General features: G+C 49.0%; 4 protein-coding genes across 4 annotated transcripts; 3 read left to right on the top strand and 1 right to left on the bottom strand.

Moving 5' to 3' along the window:
- Nucleotides 1–823: 823 nt before the first annotated feature.
- On the top strand, nucleotides 824–2,526 carry GLRG_07586 (FAD binding domain-containing protein; the record flags this gene model as incomplete). Its single annotated transcript, XM_008098401.1, has 4 exons — nucleotides 824–987; nucleotides 1,039–1,376; nucleotides 1,443–1,639; nucleotides 1,717–2,526. 4 exons carry the CDS (start codon nucleotides 824–826, stop codon nucleotides 2,524–2,526), a joined length of 1,509 nt encoding a protein of 502 aa, XP_008096592.1.
- Nucleotides 2,527–3,777: 1,251 nt separating this feature from the next.
- Nucleotides 3,778–4,029, top strand: GLRG_07585 (uncharacterized protein; the record flags this gene model as incomplete). The annotated part of the gene is made up of 1 exon (XM_008098400.1): nucleotides 3,778–4,029. The coding sequence occupies one exon, from the start codon at nucleotides 3,778–3,780 to the stop codon at nucleotides 4,027–4,029; it is 252 nt and encodes an 83-aa protein (XP_008096591.1).
- Nucleotides 4,030–11,825: 7,796 nt separating this feature from the next.
- GLRG_07584 (uncharacterized protein) lies at nucleotides 11,826–13,572 on the top strand (the record flags this gene model as incomplete). Its single annotated transcript, XM_008098399.1, has 2 exons — nucleotides 11,826–12,311; nucleotides 12,379–13,572. 2 exons carry the CDS (start codon nucleotides 11,826–11,828, stop codon nucleotides 13,570–13,572), a joined length of 1,680 nt encoding a protein of 559 aa, XP_008096590.1.
- Nucleotides 13,573–15,446: 1,874 nt separating this feature from the next.
- Nucleotides 15,447–16,217, bottom strand: GLRG_07583 (aldo/keto reductase; the record flags this gene model as incomplete). Its single annotated transcript, XM_008098398.1, has 1 exon — nucleotides 15,447–16,217. One exon carries the CDS (start codon nucleotides 16,215–16,217, stop codon nucleotides 15,447–15,449), a length of 771 nt encoding a protein of 256 aa, XP_008096589.1.
- Nucleotides 16,218–18,802: the final 2,585 nt, after the last annotated feature.

Here is an 18,802-nt window from a genome sequence, read left to right as displayed (position 1 = left end):
TGGAGGGAGCATACTATGGCTCGCAGCGATGTGGGCTCATAGCTTGGTTGCGGAAGCGGAACCGCCGTTGCACTGCCGCAACCATGACCTTTATACCAGCCATGTAATAGTGGTACCTCCACAACAGAAACTAAAATCCCCTGTTTGAGAAGGGGCTACAACATCTGGTTAGGCAAATGCCCATGTGTCCTGCCCGGGTTATTCCTTGCCGTCGATTGCTCCGTTAGTGTCCTGCATGCATAACTCCGCTGGATCGCTGGCTGCCAAAACCTCTAACTGGTTTCCTACTGGCCAATCCACCCTCTTCCCTAAGCCAGAACGTGTGCAAAGTTTTGTTTTCTAATACAGTGACGGGCGTTAAGAGTGGTACGAGTTTTAGCAAGTAAATTTCCCAAGGATGCAACCGGTTTTCCAGTAGACCGTCGCCCGTTGTTTGTTCAGTTATGTTGCTTGATTCCCCGATTGTCTAGTAATAGACTGCTAAACTTGTGGCCCTGGCGAGTCGCAACAGTCGAGGGGACTGTGTCATTTGAGCCAATAGGGAGTCGAACCATGGAGCCGCTAGGGTGCCTTTTCCTGCAATATTATATATAATAAGAACCGGACCCTGTTCGGCCGTCGCAGGTATATCCCTGCAGCGGCTAAGCATGTTTCCCTCCTTTACGCTTTGGACCTTATCAGACCACGCCTCGTTTATATGAACGTCCCTAAAAGCCTGGGATCGGAATCTAATTTAATAGTCGTGGAATCCGGCCTTCTGTTTGCGCTCGACTATGAAGTGAGTTTGCAGTCACACACTCGTTACCCACACTCGTTACCCAGCATGACTTTGCTCATTCGCCACACTCTTTTAGCATGCGTGTTGTCAAGTCTTCTGGCTTGCGTCCAGTCAGAATCAGCAACATGCAAGCAGGTTTCTGCATCCACCAACATTGAGCACCACGAGCGGTTTGGGATTGATTATACCCTGGAACAGTTGGACTACTGGTAAGTAAGAATTCAATCTCAGTACTACCGACTATTCTGAACAGTGAGCAGGTCAACTGCTGCCGGCAGTCTCAAACCGGGCTGCATCTTCTACCCCAAGAGCGCGGAAGAGGTTTCTTCAATAGTCAAGACACTACAAGACAACGACGAGCAGTTTGCGGTGAAGTCCGGCGGGCATAACCCAAACAACTATTACGCCAGTGTCAAAGACGGTCCTTTGATCTCAACCAAGAAGCTGAACCAAGTAGTATACGACAATTCAACCAACACGGTCAGTGTTGGGCCAGGAAACAGATGGGAGGATGTCCACGCTGCCCTTGACGGAACTGGCGTCACCGTTGTGGGTGGCCGGATAGGAAACGTAGGCGTGGGGGGTTATTTACTTGGCGGTAAGTCTCGCTAAGGCTTCAAACCCGCACGAACCAGAAGTGAGCTGACTTGACGGTGTTGTGTAGGCGGCCTCAGCTTCCTCAGTACCCAGTACGGTTGGGCAGCGAACAACATAGTCTCGGTTGAAATGGTGCTAGCCAATGGGACGATCGTCACAGCGTCCAACACCTCGAATCCGGACCTGCTCGCTGCCATCAAGGGTGGCGGTAATGCATTCGGCATCGTTACGAACTATGTCTTGCGAGCCCATCCTATCGGCCAGGTAAGTAAGCGCTTATCGTGCTGTTCTTCATGCACATTCCGCGGCAGAATTCCGTGATTACTGACCATAGCAAATAGATTTGGGGCGGCAACCTAATTTTCTCGAGCGGTGACAAGACGGACGAGATCCTGACAGCCATTCGGGATTTCACCGAGAACTACACCGACCCAAAGGCTGCTATCATCGCCACCTCGGAGTTGACTCTCTTGAACGGCGTCAACCTCTGGATTCTTTTCCTATTCTACGACGGGCCGGAGCCTCCGAGCGGAATCTTTGACGGGTTCCTCAATGCCAAGCCAACGATCAACAACTGCAAGACGAGGTCGTACGCAGATTACCTCAAGGCCAACAACGTCTTCGTCCTCAAAGGCAGTGTGTACACTATCGCCACGGAAACGACGCCGCTGCCTCCCGCTGCCGCCGGGGCCAAGGTGATGCGCTCGTACTACGACCACTGGTACAACACGTCGGCCGCAAGGCCCGGCGTGGCCGGTGTAGTTGCCTCCATCGCCTTCCAACCAATCCCGAAGTCGTTGGCCCGGGTCGCCAGGGAGAATGGCGGTGACCTTCTGGACCTGGATGACGACGTCGACAGAATCATCTTCGAGTTTGACTACTCCTATCTCCTTCAGATAGACAACAACGCGATCGATGAGACAATGGTCGACCTATACAGCGGGATGAAGTCGCGGGTGGATGGGTTCATCGCGGACGGCACGCTCCCTGATGTCTACAGACCGTTGTTCATGAATGACGGATACTTTCGGCAGGACTACTGGGGCAGGTTGAAGCCCGAGAAGAAGCAGTTTGCCGAAACTGTTCGGGCTTCGGTCGATCCAGAGGGTTTGTTCCAGAAGCGAACGGGTGGTTTCGCACTCGCCGCGTAAGCCTTCTCCTTTGTGTTGTCCACGTGGCTTGTTCGGCTCTGCGGCGCTTCGTGCAGCATCTTTCAATTCAAAACTTAATCCGGTATCCAGCATGGCTGGGCGCTGTCTTAATGTACTGTAATTTCCATATGTCTAGATTTCTTCCAGTGACATAAGTATGGAAACGTATATGTTATGCTGGTACATCATGTCTAATGACGGTGACTCCCGTTCTTCAAAACACCTGTGTGAGTGCCGTTCCTAGAAATCACGTTGAAATCCATCCTATTTGTTTCTAGCATGAAACTTGAACCGCAGGGGCTAAGCGTGTATCAAACAGATAGGGATGGGGACTTGTTACATAGAGCAAACCAACCTTCGAACCAAGTCCAGAGTTACACGGCGAGTGTAAGTGTTGTTCGTCTACATCAGGAAGTTATATATTGGTGTGCAGTAAGAAGACTGAAGGGCCGCTTGTACAAAATTGTGTGCAATGCCCACGAAATGAGTACCCATTGCTCGAACTCATAGCGGTTTCGTCTTTTCACTTCGACGTGGCCCCGAGTCTATATATCAAGGTACGTAAAAGTCCGATACTTCGCACCCCTGATCTGTGCCATATCTCAATGTCTTAATACAGTATAGAATACCCGATGACGGATAGCAACCACATTTGTATATTAAGCTAGCCAAAGCTTCTTAACCATCGCCTAACGCCATCCAGAAACCACCGCCAAAGGGATAGAGAGGCGCCGAGCTAGGTCTGAATGGCTAATGGTCTACCCTAAGTTGATCAGAGACCCCATGAAGCTCCTACGCCACTTATACGAGGCCCGTGACCATCAGCCTGGAGACCGGGCAATAGCCCATCCTCCCAAGGACTGAGGTAATGTGTTACTTTAGGCCATGGCTCGCTCCTCAATAAGAATTAGGGGGGCTGTTCGACTTGTTCACCTGCCGCCAGATATGACCAACTTGGCATATCGGGCTCGTGCGCGGACGATCTACGGCCCGTAATGGTAACTTGTGGACTGTAGGATTGGCCATATTACGAAGTACACGGGACGGCCGGGCAACTAAATATCGGCGGAGGGGAAAATACCACCTGTCTGTGCCCTGACCGGCTTCTTCCAGGAGGGTCGCCATGATGTTGAGAAGGACTAATATCCTGTTACGGAACTGATCACTGGTATCAAGGACCACTTCTGCACCCCCGCCAGTCACTGAGGCTTTACCTCAATGTACCGACCTATATGCTAGCAATTCGGCAGTATGGTCATAGCCCAGGACTGGCCTTCGAAGGAGACCAAGGCTGAAAAGATCTGGAGGTGGTCCTGCAGGGCCAGCAAGGGAGAGTTGAGGAAACGGAGGGCAACGGCCGCCCATCACGTACCCGGCCGCACCCTCGACAGAGACAGGAGCCTCCTCAGTACCCGTCGGATCTCTTCTTCGGCGCACTCTTCGGCGGCCTTCAGTGCCTTCAGTTCCATGCCCTTACCGCGCCTTGGCACGGAGGCTGAGTGAAACCTGAATCGTGCTCTTGAGAAACTCCAAAAGGGCAAGCCTATAATTGGAGGTATCTCAGACGGCAAATGCTCTTCGCTAGTCATGAAGAACCCCGAGGCGAAGTTTGTAAAAAGAAGTAAAGAAACAGGAAGAAAAAAGGGAGAAAAGAAGATAAACCATCCCCGCAAACGGAGAAACCTCGTTGAAATTGGGCAAAGGCGACGTTTCCAAGAAGATATCTCGCAAATGAGACCCACCGCTGGTGTCACCTACTTGATTTTGGATTCAATCGTTGCATAGGGAGGAAATCTCGGAGCAACTTTGACCATTTGCGCAGGTGACATCGCGAAAACATGTGGTGAAGGGTTCATCTAAGACCGCCCATCTCCCGGTGTCCAACTCCCTATCCAGTCTCTGTCTCCAAGAATTCTTGAAAGCTCCTGTATCTACAATAGGATAAAATCTCACATAAACGGCACCGTCTCTTCTGATGTTGCCATGGCTACGGTCGGCTCCACGGTCGCGATTTATTCTGTGCGCTTCGCCACACTAAACAATCTCATCCCATCGATGAGCTGACTTGGTTGTGCCTGCTTGCCAGTGACGTTAGCATATGTATTTAACAAAACAGCAATTCGGCGACGGAGTTCCCAGCTGCCTCATTTCGAAAATCCTGCCCCCCACCGGAGTTGCCGCAATGTACGATTGTTGATAGAGGTTCTTCGCCCAAAAGCCGTCCGAATAAGCTTGCCCATCCCCTAGTGTCACAAGCGGTCGTGTACCACCGCAGCACGATATGTCCTTCAGCTGGCCAGCCTTGCGCTTTGGCCGGCAAGGCCTCCCGAAAGCTCCCGCTGAAGATCACGAGCCTCAGGTCGGCAGTTTAAAAGGAAGCACGCCGCGTCTCGCTTTGATCAGGAAACTATGCAGGCCATCCCCATGTTTGCAACAGAGGCGTCAGCTCCCCGTTGCCCAACTGCCCGAAGACACCGGGTACACAAGTTATGGCTTGTATTTTCCTATATCTTATGCTTGGTGATTCATACAGGATAAAATCTCATGATCCCCCATAATCCTTTGGCCTTTCGAACTGTTATGCGTTCGCACTAAGACGGCTTTTTGTCGCGAAGTTGAACGTGACGTCCTCTATTCGCGGCCAAGTCTAGGAAATGCACTTCTCCACTTCTATCCATGGTACATATAGTACTGACACAAGAGGCTATGCGAAGCAGGTTAAACTTAGGCCTAGGACGACAGGGTTGCAATTTAAGCTGCGATTGGGCTAATTCAAGACCTCCGGCCCATTCGCCCCCATTAACCCCTAGGCACTGCAAATAGTCATCAGTGAACTTGGCGCTGATCTGGCGTATATCAGACAATTGAAATGTCCGCATCTATAAAAACAAGAAACTCAATTGAGGACCTATTATGGGGTTGGCGTGTCACCGTGTGTGTGCGTATGTGTAGAGCGAGGATCTCACCACAGAAACGGGACTTTTTGTGTCTCAAAAGTTGAAGGAAGATTTGCCCCCGCACTCTACAACACAAACGACCTGAGAAGCGCGTGACTACTGGTTGGCGGGCGTCTAGGCAATGAGCGTTTGCGTATAAATGTTGGGAGTTTGTTTGAGGCCTGGTCACGCGCACGCTGGCGCGCAACTACCTCTTTTGATTGGTAGTTATGCGCGGCCATTGATGGCTGGGACGAGAGTCGGGTGGCTGATCGTTCGTTTCCAGTTGGCAGGTGACAAGTCACTACCGGGTTGGCGCGATCTTCAGTACCTTGTTTGCTCTGGTCCACTGCCGAACCGGGCAAATCGTCTTGGCACGTTGCAGCGGTTTGATGGCGGTTTCCCCAGATCGACGCTGTCTCAATTGTCGAGCCGGTCATCGAGGCAATGAAAAAAAAACTTTCAACCCCGCAAGCGGACGCCACGACTGTTTGCGCATCGGATAGTCAACGGTCGGGATGTATTGGAGGTGACAATGGGAATCACATCCGCATCAGAGTCAAATGGTTAGGGACTTCGGGTAGCCGAATCCGGAGTTGGTCATCATCGAGTGAAGATCAGTCCATATGGATCAGGTTTAGTCACCAGCTTGGTTAGCGAGAGATTTGGTGACAACACAGTGACGACTGCGAGTTCCGAGGTTCGTTGGCGGCGTGGCCGGACAAGGATCGTGGGGCTCGGACCTAAGCAGACTACACCACTGCCTACGATGGTGCAGGATGCCATGAGAATCAGCCAGCACCAGAATATGGGACGGCGCTCGTGGACCCTGAATGGCCTGGGGATGGATGGCTTGGTCGTTGGGGGTTGATGCGCTGAAAATGACAGACGGCAGGCAAACCTGGAGTCTGGTCCGAGGCAAGACACACACACCACCACGTGATAAAAAAATATGGTGTGGAGGTCCACTGTCTTTAGCAAAGAGTCTGGGTGTTTTTTTTTTTTTTTTTTTTTGCCTTCTTAGTGTGGTCCACCAAGGATGACAGGGGGCGTTTACTGATGACCTCTCCGCAGTGGAGATTGGGTGAGAATGACACTGCAAAGACGACCAATGCATCCATGCAAGCGGAGACCAGCTTCGTGCCCGTGCCCAGAGACCCCGTGGAGTGACGGGCTGCGCGGTGACAGCCTGTCGGGTCACTGGTTTGACGGTCTGTACGCTTGTTCGTCAAATTGGAAACGAGACGATGCGTCACAGATGATGCAGCCGGCGAAAACGCGGTGGTTTTACCAGCTGCCCATGGGGAAGAACAAAGAGGAGAACTGGAGACAATCACGGGGGCGTGGGCGAACGCTGGGGAAATCGACACCAATGCCAAACTCGGCGGAAAGCCGAGGGCATGGAACGATTAGTCGTGCTTTCGGGTATGGTTGAATGGGGCCGTCATCAAAGACGGGCCGATATCACGGCCGTGAAAGACAAGGGTAAGCACCAGGTATACCGTATGCCTGACCAGGACGGCTCCGAAGACGCCCCACCCAGACAACAGACGCGCGGTCAGTTTGAAGACTGGGGGCCGTCGTCGGAATTCATTAACAGCAGCGCATACCAAGGCAGGCAGACAGGTGCTACGAGGCGCAGAGCCCCGAAAGTTCCCAGGAATCAGACGAGCAAGTGCGGGTCAGAGTGTCGCAGAGACGGCGCCTGGAGGTGTACGAGCCAGATCCACAACGGACACCAGAGAAGAATGATGCGTCTAGGGGGACCCGGAGGCAGTTAGCACATCGAGTAGCACCGAGCATTGTCCCATTAGGGTGCCGTGCCGAGCCCTGGGGATTGGGGGAGTGATGGAGAATTTGGGGTAAGGCCGGACAGGATGGGGAGAAGTTGGGGAAGCAGAGGGCAAAAAAGTGCGGGATGGGATGGGATGGATAAAATGTGTACGGGGGTTGGGATAGTTGGGTCGAGCGAAGTGGCAGATCTAGCAGTTTTTGGTAAGGTTCGAATGGTTCTAATCAACTTCGTCTCAGATCGTTCGATCCAGACGAGTGGTTTGGAATGTGTCTAAAGCTAAGAGATGTGCTGGACCGGCGGAGGAGACCAAAAAATAGAAAGAAAAAAAATTGAACAAAGAAATGAAGGGGACAAAAAAAAGTCAAGTGGGTGTTGGTGAAGTGTGGTGGCGGCGGATAGGGAGGGACGGGTGACAGAGTAGAGACAGGGAAACCAATTCAAGGCTGCATGCCAATTGGCATGCGGTGGTCGGCTCATGTATGTGATAGGGCGTCAATCGTCAAGCGGTCCCCCAGAACACGGGTTCAAGGTTGGGATCCGAATCCGTGCAGACGGACGAATGTGCACCCGTGACGAAGGAAAGCACGAACAATATGACAGAAGCCATCGGCTACTTTGAGACATGTGCTCGAAAACAATCGTCGGCTACCTGCCTAGGTAACACCGAATCACTCTTGCCGAAGGACAGAAGTGGCGAGAGGGTTCGGCCAGGGAGCACTTGCCCCCGGCAAGAAAACCGCTTGCTAGAATTGTGGCGTAACTGTGTCAACCTCCCTAGGTACCTACCTAGGTTAGGTGGTTAAGTGGGTAGGTAGGTTGGCAGTCAAAAACACTCCAGAGACATCGCGTCGTGTCTCCGTTCAGCCGCAGCCAGCCAGTGTTGTATATAACAGTCAGCAACGTAGCAGTGTCATGGGGTATTGGTCGGAGGCAGGCAGCTTGCTTTGCTTTGCTGTGGTTTGATGACTGGACGTCCTGAAGACCAAAAGTAGGAAGAAAGACGACGTGGATGCGGACGTGGGAGGCTCCTCGCAAGCCAAACTAAGACATTGTCAATTCCTTACCAAGAGTCCACTGCACCACAGGGGAGGGGTGGCATTCTTTTTTTTTTTTTTTTCGAAACTGGGGGGGGGGGGGGGGGGGGGCGTGCGGGTACGGGCAAGGCAGGTACACCACAACAGGAAGGGCAAGGGGAGGAAAGGGAGAGGCGTCGGAGCCAATCAACGCCACGAAAAAGTGGCCGGAGAGAAGAGAGACAGGCGGCGCCGCACCTTGCACCAACCGCACTGCACAGCACCTCCCTCTAGGTAAGTTGGCTCTGGTTTGAGGTTGTCTGCCTCGGCGCTTCTATGGCGCTTTTTCCCCAAGATGAATCCAAGATTTTGGTTTTATTCCCCCTCTTCTTTTTCCTTCTCCAGCTTTGCTCCAGACTCCAGTCTCCTCCACGCTTCGTGCTCCACGCTTAACGGGGCGGTTTGCATTTTTAATTTTTAATCCTATATCAGTTTTTGCTTCTTAGGCCTTCGTTAATGGGGTTTGTGGCTTTGGCACGGTACATACACCACCACATCCCGTCGCGTCCTACTCCGTGTTTTTTTTTTTAAATCGCACCAACAAAATCCTTGTACGCGTCGGGTGTCGAAGAAGTGACCCCACATCATAGGCCCACCACCTCCCGGCCAAGGATCGGGATGATTAGGGGAGAATATGTGAGAAAACTCTAGACATTTGCTTGTTGAAAATTCTGAAATTGGTTCTTTGAGGTTGTCGTGACCGGCGCATGATGAGACCCAACCATCATCCAACCGGGCGCTTGACCAGGGACGGGCGCCTGTCGTCACCCAACCCAATCTCTCTCCGTTTTAGTTGCTACATGTTCTTTCTCACGTTGCCTTGTCGTAAGACATTTATTCCTGGAACCCTACGGAGTAGAGTCTGGAGAGGGAAGCGCCTTGGTATGCAGCCAGCGTTTTCTGCATGAGCTCGGAGCCAAGCTCGGCACGTTCAGTCTTGGCACAGCTGGTCCCTCACCTCATCCCGCCGCACCCGTACGCGTCGGCAAAAGTGTGGTGAAATGACTAGGTCGTGTCGACAGCGTCAATGTCAGTGTCAGTGCCCTGTCGGCATGATGATAGCGGCGGCCCCGCGCGCTTCGTCTATTTCCTGCGCTTGTCGTCGGCGCCATGCGATGTCATGTCACACCGTGACGGTTTATCAGGATCATCGAATGACCCCGAGCATGACCGGCCCGATACGAAGAAACATGCCGACTTTAGAATGGGCTTGGCTGTTAGTGCACGCGACTTTGTCAATAGTGATCATGCAAGTCTGCCAGTCTCTCAGAGGCGGGCAAACAAACACGAACAAAATATGAGAACAGCGGCACTATGCAGCGTCCAGTGCGCGCTGCCGACCCGGATGGATTGAAATGACGCCCGACAAATACACTGCCGCTTAACTATCCATTCATCACCTCATCGGATAACCCTGGCTGACAGTCGGTTTCTGTCCGTCTCTGTCCAGCCTGACTTCCGAGCCGATGGTCGAGACCGGACCCAGATCAGCGGTCTTCTGGTTCGACAAGGGGTGGGGCTTTTGGTGAAGAAAAGAAACCGGCCAACGCAAACACTTCGTACGTACGACACGACACCCCTCCGCGAAAAAAAGGAGGGGGGAAAAAAAAATTCGTGTCGTGTCCCGTGCCTCAGCAGAGCCCGCCGAGAGCGGTCAAGGGTCTTGATCGAGCCTAGTGCCGATTCACGAACCCAGCGAAGAGACCAGGGACCCGCCCCGCAAAACGCCACGCGACGGCGAGACAACGGCCAATCTTCCCCAGCTTTCCCTCGTCTGCTTATGTCGGCGAACTCGTGACCTGCGCGAGGTGGCTGCTCTCTCTGAGAATGGGTTAGGCTAAGGGAAGGGAAAGGGGGGTTCCCCGGGGGGGAAAAGGCACCGGACTGGAGTCCCCGGCTTGTTAGTCAGCCCCTCACCTATGGGGCTGGCCCCTAAAACCACGTCCGTCTGATTTACTGGTGAGGTTTGTGTGTCGTTTTTTCCAAATGTTTTGGTCCTCGTAGTGGCTTACGCCGCCCATTGCACGCCACTGACAAGTCAATCGGCCGCTAAATCTCTCTCTCTCTCTCTCTTTTTCTTTTCTTTTCTTTTTTTCACTCCCTCCTCGGCTCTTGTCTTCTTCCTCTCTGTGGTCGTCCCGCGACCTAGGCCAGACTGTGGTCAGTTCTGATCCGTCTGGAACAGACGGGCGATCAGATCAGTTGGTATATGGAGCAATCGGCTGGGTCGATGCTTGCTGGACGTGACAACCATGCATCTCCCTGGTTCTACCACACGTTATGGTTTACACTTTTGGCGATACATGTCTCTGGCACTGTCATTATGGAGAATATACATTACACGTCCCCAGGTCTTGCCTGTCCTCCTACCCCCGCCCGACCTGATTAGGTACCTAAACAATTGAATTCTGGCGGACCTCCCAACTAGAATTAGAAGTGACTAAGCTATCTTGTCCAATCATTCGTGGCCGTACTTGTTACTGTTAAATAAACAGAGGGAAACAATCATTGTGGTCCCTCAAGGTTGCAAGACAACCGCAATGTCTTCGTGCAATTGCCTGCCTGCCTGACGACTGCTGCTCCTGAATGAGCGAAGGGCAGGAAGGTACCCTTGCGAGACATTCGAGTTTAGGTGGAAGGAAGCGCGGCATGAGAAGGTACCTACCCTCTCCTGTCTTAGCGCAGCCAATCAATCCCTCCTCCCCGAGCCAAGTTCCCTCTCCTCCCACCTCCCACCGCGCGCCTCCCTCGTTCCTCCTTCCCCATAGCCTGCCCGCCCCGCGGCCCCTTCCCAACTCGTCGGGAGGCCCCCCCCCTTACCTTCCAAGGGAAAAGCAACCCCTCCCCTGCTCCCCCCTCGACCTCCACGTCTGCCCCAAGTGCTATCGGCCCTTTTAAGCATGAGCCAGCAGGAGCTTCAATATGGGGACGGCTAACCAGCGGTGCTAACCCAATGGGAGCTCTTCTTTCGGGGATGTGACCCTCGGAATGGGAGATGAAGCGCCACTCACCACACAACTCACCCCTCAGTCTACCCCGTACAGCGACTCCGCAGACAGGCTGAGTACGGCGGAAAGCGTTCGATGCTGCTATGGATACCTACCGCCTGACGTCCTTTTTCCATTCCAGACTTTTGTTCACACCCCTCGCTACAACACGCCCCTCGCTCCTCTGGTATCCGCATCTCCCATCCGTGCCTACCTACACTACCTGTGGCCGGTACCACGGTCACACGCAGGACGGACGAACGAACTGGCACAGGCGCAAATTAACTGGACCAATTCAACCTTGCTTTACCCTCGCGCCTGCTCCAAGTGACACGAAGACTGATAAAAGGTCCGCCTCTCGCCCTCGCCCTTTGCTTGTTGCTCCTCCCTTCTTCACGAGCTTCCTCGCCGCCTTCTCACGACAAGCATCCCTACTTGTCCGATCTTACTTCTTCCGCGCCTCTAATACTCGTCAACACTATCGGGGAAACCACAACAGCCCTCCACAATGGAGAAAGAGACCGGCGTTACCCGTGACCCCGTCGTCCAGGGTCTCGCCGTGACCGACGATGTCAACGCCATTGAGGCCCCTGTCACCTGGAAGGCTTACCTGATCTGTGCCTTTGCTTCCTTCGGAGGTATCTTCTTCGGTTATGACTCCGGCTACATCAACGGTGTATTGGGCTCCCCAATCTTCATCGATGCCGTCGAGGGCCAAGGCGCCACCGCGATTAGCGAATCCCACCAGTCCCTTATCGTCTCTATTTTGTCCTGCGGTACCTTCTTTGGCGCCCTGATTGCCGGTGACCTGGCCGACATGATGGGCCGCAAGTGGACTGTCATTCTTGGCTGCCTGATCTACATGATCGGTGTCATAATCCAGATGATCACCAACGCCCACTCTGCTCTGGGTCCCATTGTCGCTGGTCGTCTCATCGCTGGTGTCGGTGTGGGTTTCGAGTCTGCCGTCGTCATCTTGTACATGTCTGAGATTGTGAGTATTTATCTCACCACTCGAAGCCCACCTTTGGAAGAAATCGTCACTAACACGCATACTACAGTCTCCCAAGAAGGTTCGTGGCGCTCTTGTCTCCGGCTACCAGTTCTGCATCACCATTGGTCTGCTCCTGGCTGCCTGCGTCGTCTACGCTACCAAGGACCGCACCGACACCGGCAACTACCGCATTCCCATCGCCATCCAGTTCCCCTGGGCTCTCATTCTGGGCGGCGGTCTCATGCTGTTCCCCGACTCCCCTAGATACTTCGTCAAGAAGGGTAGAATTGCCGATGCCGCACGCTCCCTCTCCCGCCTCCGTGGCCAGCCCGAGAACTCCGAGTACATTCAGGTCGAGCTTGCTGAGATCGTTGCCAACGAGGAGTACGAGCGCCAGCTCGTCCCTAACACTACCTGGTTCGGCAGCTGGGCCAACTGCTTCAAGGGCTCCGTCTTCAAGGCCAACTCCAACTTGCGCAAGACCATCCTCGGTACTTCTCTTCAGATGATGCAGCAGTGGACCGGTGTCAACTTCATCTTCTACTATTCGACCCCCTTCCTCAAGTCCACTGGCGCCATCAGCAACACCTTCTTGATTTCTCTCATCTTCACCCTCGTCAACGTCCTCTCCACTCCATTGTCCTTCTGGACGGTTGAGAGATTCGGTCGCCGGACTATCCTGCTTTTCGGTGCCCTCGGTATGCTGATCTGCCAGTTCATCGTTGCCATTGTCGGTGTCACTGTCGGTTTCAACCACACCCATCCCGATCCTTCCGACAGCACTCAGAGCATCGCCAACAATATTTCTGCTGTCAACGCTCAGATCTCCTTCATTGCCATCTTCATCTTCTTCTTTGCTTCCACTTGGGGTCCTGGTGCCTGGGTTCTCATTGGTGAGATCTTCCCTCTGCCCATGCGCTCCCGCGGCGTTGCCCTCTCCACCGCCTCCAACTGGCTCTGGAACACCATCATCGCTGTCATCACCCCTTACATGGTCGGTGAGGACCGCGGCAACCTCAAATCGTCCGTCTTCTTCGTCTGGGGCGGTCTCTGCACATGCGCCTTCGTCTACACCTACTTCTTGGTCCCCGAGACGAAGGGTCTGTCTCTGGAGCAGGTTGACAAGATGATGGAGGAGACTGTTCCCCGTACCTCGGCCAAATGGGTGCCGCACGAGACCTTCGCCTCTCAGGTCGCCCGCAACGGCGTCTTGGATAAGGTTACCGTTGACAATGTCGAGCGCCGCGCTTCCAATGTTTAAGCCGACGTCTCGCTGTTCAATTTCCATAATTATCTATAGTATATCACCCGTCAGATCGGATAAATGGCCTGGGGGCACAGCTGAAGTTGAGTCCGTTTCTGGACATGACTTAAAATGTAATGCGAAATGTGGAATGTTGCATGGCGCGGGGGAATGTACACAGTCACAATTGGTGACGAGTTCGATACCTATCTACCTAGCCGTTTACGGAAATTCGTAATTCAAACAAACGTTCAAAAGTAAATATTACATGGTGCAAGGCCTCAAACTCGGCTCATTTCCGTGAATGAGATTGGTTGGAGGGTCCTCAGCAGAAAAGTCAGAAGAATGCCCCCAACTCAATGCCCAAGTTGGGGGAATGCGGGGCCGAGGTGGTTTGCATTAATCGTGCAAACCCCATCCGGGGACCATACCCGGACATGGTACCATGCCAGTTGGCGATGCTGGCAGATCGATCGCGGTCCCGGACCTGGGACATCGCGCCCAGCCCAGACCGGATCAGCTCAGCTTTGGGATCTCTTGGCTGCGGATGCCGAAGAGGGAATGAAGCCTGTGCTCTGGCAACTGTCTTGAACTAGTATTATGTACATGGTGTTTTCCTTGGTAAGATTCCAGTGGCTGTCTGTCTTTCCGTCAAACACTGCGCCATTACTACCAAGGTACCCTGGACCCTGCAGTACTACCTCCACTGCTACCGGGAATCAACCTTTCTAGAGTCTGATCCAGTCTCATTTCAAAGCAAGTGGCTGCTCCTCGCTCGCTCGGGTTGGAGCAACCGGGAGATTCGAGCCATAGTCTTAAGACTTGTACACCCGTTTTGTCCAAGACGGGCACGACACCAAGACACATACACCACATCCGCCTGGGCAGGGGTTGCTTTGGGCGGATTCTATAACTAGTTATCTCCCTTGAGGAACATCCCTTCCTTGTCTCCCTACAGCTATGACTGATCACTTCTACTCGCTTAAACGACGAGAGCGCTTTCCCCGTGCGGGACACTGGTCGAGTAAGGTGTCGAAAATCAGAAGTCTACCCACGATACATGTCACGATCATGTCACGTAACCAAAAACGACACCGTTAGTTACGGGGCAGTAACTAACGCTGATGAATCTCGTGGAAAATTATCACCAAGTTGCTCCCGCGCCGCAGTCATGTTGGCAGCCGTGTCCAGGAAGCTGCATATCAAGGGTTCCGGGGCATGCGTGGTAGAGTAAATCCTTATGTTGGCGCGGAATGTGATATAAACGACACCTACAGACACAGTATTGGGTTCGTCGTTAAGGACAAAGTTGTCGGTAGCAATTCAGTCCTCGGCAGAGCCCCCATGCGTCGTCCTTAACATCTGCAACGCGCCCGGCAAGTTGATCGCCAACCTCCTACCGCAGGCTACATGGCGGAACCGATCACGACAACCTTCGCATTAGTGTATCTAATCCAGAGGATATCAACTGGCTGTTAGCCTCCTCCTGGGTGAGAGTATTCAGCATTTGTTTCCTCAGTGAAAAGGGTTCATCGTTCATTTCCTTTCTTTTCTGCCAAGCCCAATCATCATGTCGTTTGATCATTCCCTTTTTATATCATGTGACGGTTCTGAAAGCTGCAGCGACGTTCAAACCTGCTACAGGTCTTCAGTTTGATTTTATTCCAATCGATTTACTCCCTGGGGAATTCTCAAGAAACACAAGAAAGGAAGACATTCAATGTCTGTTTATGATGCATTTTCCTTCTCTTTGAATAGGTATTCGTGTGCAACCCTCTGATGACATAGTGCTGACTTAGCTACACGCATATTCTAAATTCTAATTGTCTCCATAGATGGATAATTGTGACATTTGATGTTGTGGCAATATGGACTGTTACGAAAACACGGCTCTAGTAGTGCCCTATGATGTTCCTAGGGATGTAAGGTTCCTCCAGGTACTTCATCTCATCTTCCGTCAACGTCTTTCCGCGCAGCTCTCCCGCCTCATCAACTCTCTTGATAGAGTTGAAGCCCGTGATTGGAATGCCTCCCTTGCACCTGATCCAGGTAAGCGCAACATGGCTCATGCTCCATCCCTTCTGCTCGGCTACCTCTTCGACCCTGCGAATGATGCTCTTATCCGTCTCCGTAAGACCAGGGTTCATCAGGCCCTTGACTTGCGAGCGAATGCTTGCCTTGTCTGACTTCAGCGACCTTCCCAGGGCTCCGCCGAAGAGCGGAGACCAGGGGATGATGCCGACGCCCGTCTCCTTGCAGAAGCGGATCATCTCGCGCTCTTCTTCACGGTAGACGAGGTTGTAGAAGTTCTGCATACTGACAAACTTTGTCCAGCCGTTCTTCTCGGCAGCGAATTGTATTTGAGCGAATTGAGTCGCCCACATGGAGCTGGCGCCGATGTAGAGGATCTTGCCGGCCTGAACGAGGTCGTGGAGGGCTTTCATGGTCTCCTCGATGGGCGTGGCTGGGTCGAAGCGGTGGATCTGGAAGAGATCAATGTAGGTCGTTCCAAGGCGATCGAGGGCGTCGTCGACAGCCTTGAAAATGGTCTTGCGGGAGAGCCCGCCTTGGTTGACATAGTCTTTGCTTTGTCCAATTTGCTGGGCGTACATGGGAGTGAACAAGCCGACATCCTCTCCCACGGGCATGGCACACTTCGTCATGAGTACAAGTGTCGGGATATTCAACTGTTTAATGGTGGAGCTAATCTATGGTCACGTGATTTACTATCACGTGACTCACCTTAGCAGCTTACTTACACTACTATAAATACCTATAGTAGTAACCTCTTCTTTTTTCCTTTATTATTATCTTTACCTAGCTACTAATAGTTAATTAATACTATTATAGCTACCTTAATTATAATCTCTATAATACTAATACTAATTAGTAGTTAACTTTATAGTTACTACTACTATAGATTAGTAAGGATTATTAGAAGAGGCTATAATACTTTACTTACTATAGTAGCTTAGATTAAAGTATTAAAGTGCTACTTAGCTTAAAGATTATTAGTACCTAGGATCTTATAATACCTAGTAAATAACCCTTTAAGCCTTATGTCTACTATATAATAACTACTATTACTACTATTAACTTTATTACTTTTAGAGAAGTCTTTTCCTTTATATACTACTTATTTACTAATAACTTTTATAGTATTTAGTATAATTATCTTCTTTTTATACCTAAGTTTCTTTAAGTTTTTTTTTTTTTTTATTCTTTAACCTTTTTTTCCTTTAATTATTAAGATTTTTATCTTACTAAGTTTTTATCTTACTATAGTAGTAACAGCCTATATAAAATTATAAGTAAATAGACTTTTATAAGTTCTTATCTAAATAAGATCTTACTAGTAGGACTAGCTATAAAGCAGTTAAGTAAGAACTACCTAAGTAATCTACTTTTAATATAGTATTTATAAATAAATAGCTTCTACTAACCTTACTCCTATACACTTCTAATATTATATTATTAGCTAGGTGTAGCCTATAGTAATTATAACTTCTTTTTTTAACTAAATAGTTAGTAGCTAATTATTACCTTTAGTAAGTGTGCCTCTTTTTATTCTTAAAGTAAGGTAAAAAAAGTAGAGGTTACTTATATTACCTTAATTTACTTACTTTTTTTTATCCTTTAAATACTTATTAATAACTATACTATCTTTCTTACTTTCTCTTTTTTTTTAAGTAAGGTATAGTTATTAGTAACTAATATAACTTTTACTTAACTTTATTATCTTAATTAATTTAAAAAGACTACTTATTATTTACCTTTAAGTAAGGTATATAACCTTAACTTTTTACCTTTTTTCTTTTAAAAATCTTTAACTATAGTATCCTGCTTACTAAAAGGTAAGGTCTGCGTGTGTCTTTTTTTAGAGGTAGTATATATCTCCTTTTGTTTTTTAAGTAAGATCTACTATAAGGCCTCCCTAGAGCTATCTCTTTATGTTACTAAAACGTAAGGCCTCCCTAGAGCTATTTACTACTATCTATTTATTTATTATTTTATTTTTTTATTTACTTTATTTTTTACTTATACTTCCTTATATTATATTATTTATTTACTTATCTTATTATTATCTATACTAATAGTAGTAATTCCTCTAATATATAGATTTACTTTTAACCTTATAGGTAAGAAGTAAGTACCTATAATTAAGAGGTTAGTAAGGCTAATAGAGGGTAATAATAGTAAAGAAAAGACTAAGTAAAAGGTAAAGTAAACTATAGGCGCTAGCTAAAGTAAAAGAGTATATTTATCTATAAGATATTAAGGATCTATATCTTATCTTAAAGCGTAGCTAGCCCTTTATTATTATATAACTATAGGGTATAACTAATTTAGCTAATATTCCTAACAGCCTTACTTAAGTTAAGTAATATAACGCCTTAAGTATTATTATTATATTCTAAATAATATAATATAGCTTTATATAGCTATATAGTTAATAGCTATAGAGATATACTACTAAAGACTTTAAAGAATAGTTACTTAATGCCTTTAAAGGTACTACCTATAAAACTATTATTAAATTTAGAGACTACTTAATATATAGGGGCATATAGGTATTAATAGTAAAGTTACTAACTATTACTAAATAAATCTACTATACCCTTAAGGCTAATAATCTAAAGGTATAAACGCTTAAGGATATTAAAGAAGAGAAGAAAAGAAGTAAGGATTTTTACTTAAAGATTAATAAACCTAACTTTATATAAGATATTATAGACCTACTACTAGAAATAATATTAATATAAGATTAACTAGGCCCCTCCTATATTATTACCCCCTTAGTATAAGTTACTTAAGTCTAGGAAGGTTAATAAAGGCCTATTAATTTAGCCTTATTATATAATAACTTAAATTTTATTTCTTTACTATTTAAGTAAGTAAGTAATACTTACCTTTACCTATTAGTTATATTAGTTACTACTACCTTACTTATAACTTACTAGCTTACTAACCTTATTAAATTATACCTTAATAAGATAAAGTATAGTAAAGGGGTATATAAGTTACTTAAATTAAAGCTTATAATCTTTTATAACTGCTATATAAAGGCTAGGATCTAGTAAGAGTACTTTATAAGTGCCTTTTTTATTATACTTAAAGGTAAGGCTATAAAGTACTATACTAACTATCTTTATAACTAGACTAACTTTATAACTATAGTAATATAGATAAGGGGTAATTTTAAGAATAAAGAGACCTTTTAGGCCTACCTTACTAAGCTATAAAGGAC

This window comes from Colletotrichum graminicola, assembly GCF_000149035.1.
Source record: "Colletotrichum graminicola M1.001 genomic scaffold supercont1.33, whole genome shotgun sequence".
Taxonomy (NCBI): Eukaryota; Fungi; Ascomycota; class Sordariomycetes; order Glomerellales; family Glomerellaceae; genus Colletotrichum; species Colletotrichum graminicola.
Note: the sequence above shows the minus strand (reverse complement) of the source record. Positions and strands in the feature narration are given on the sequence as shown.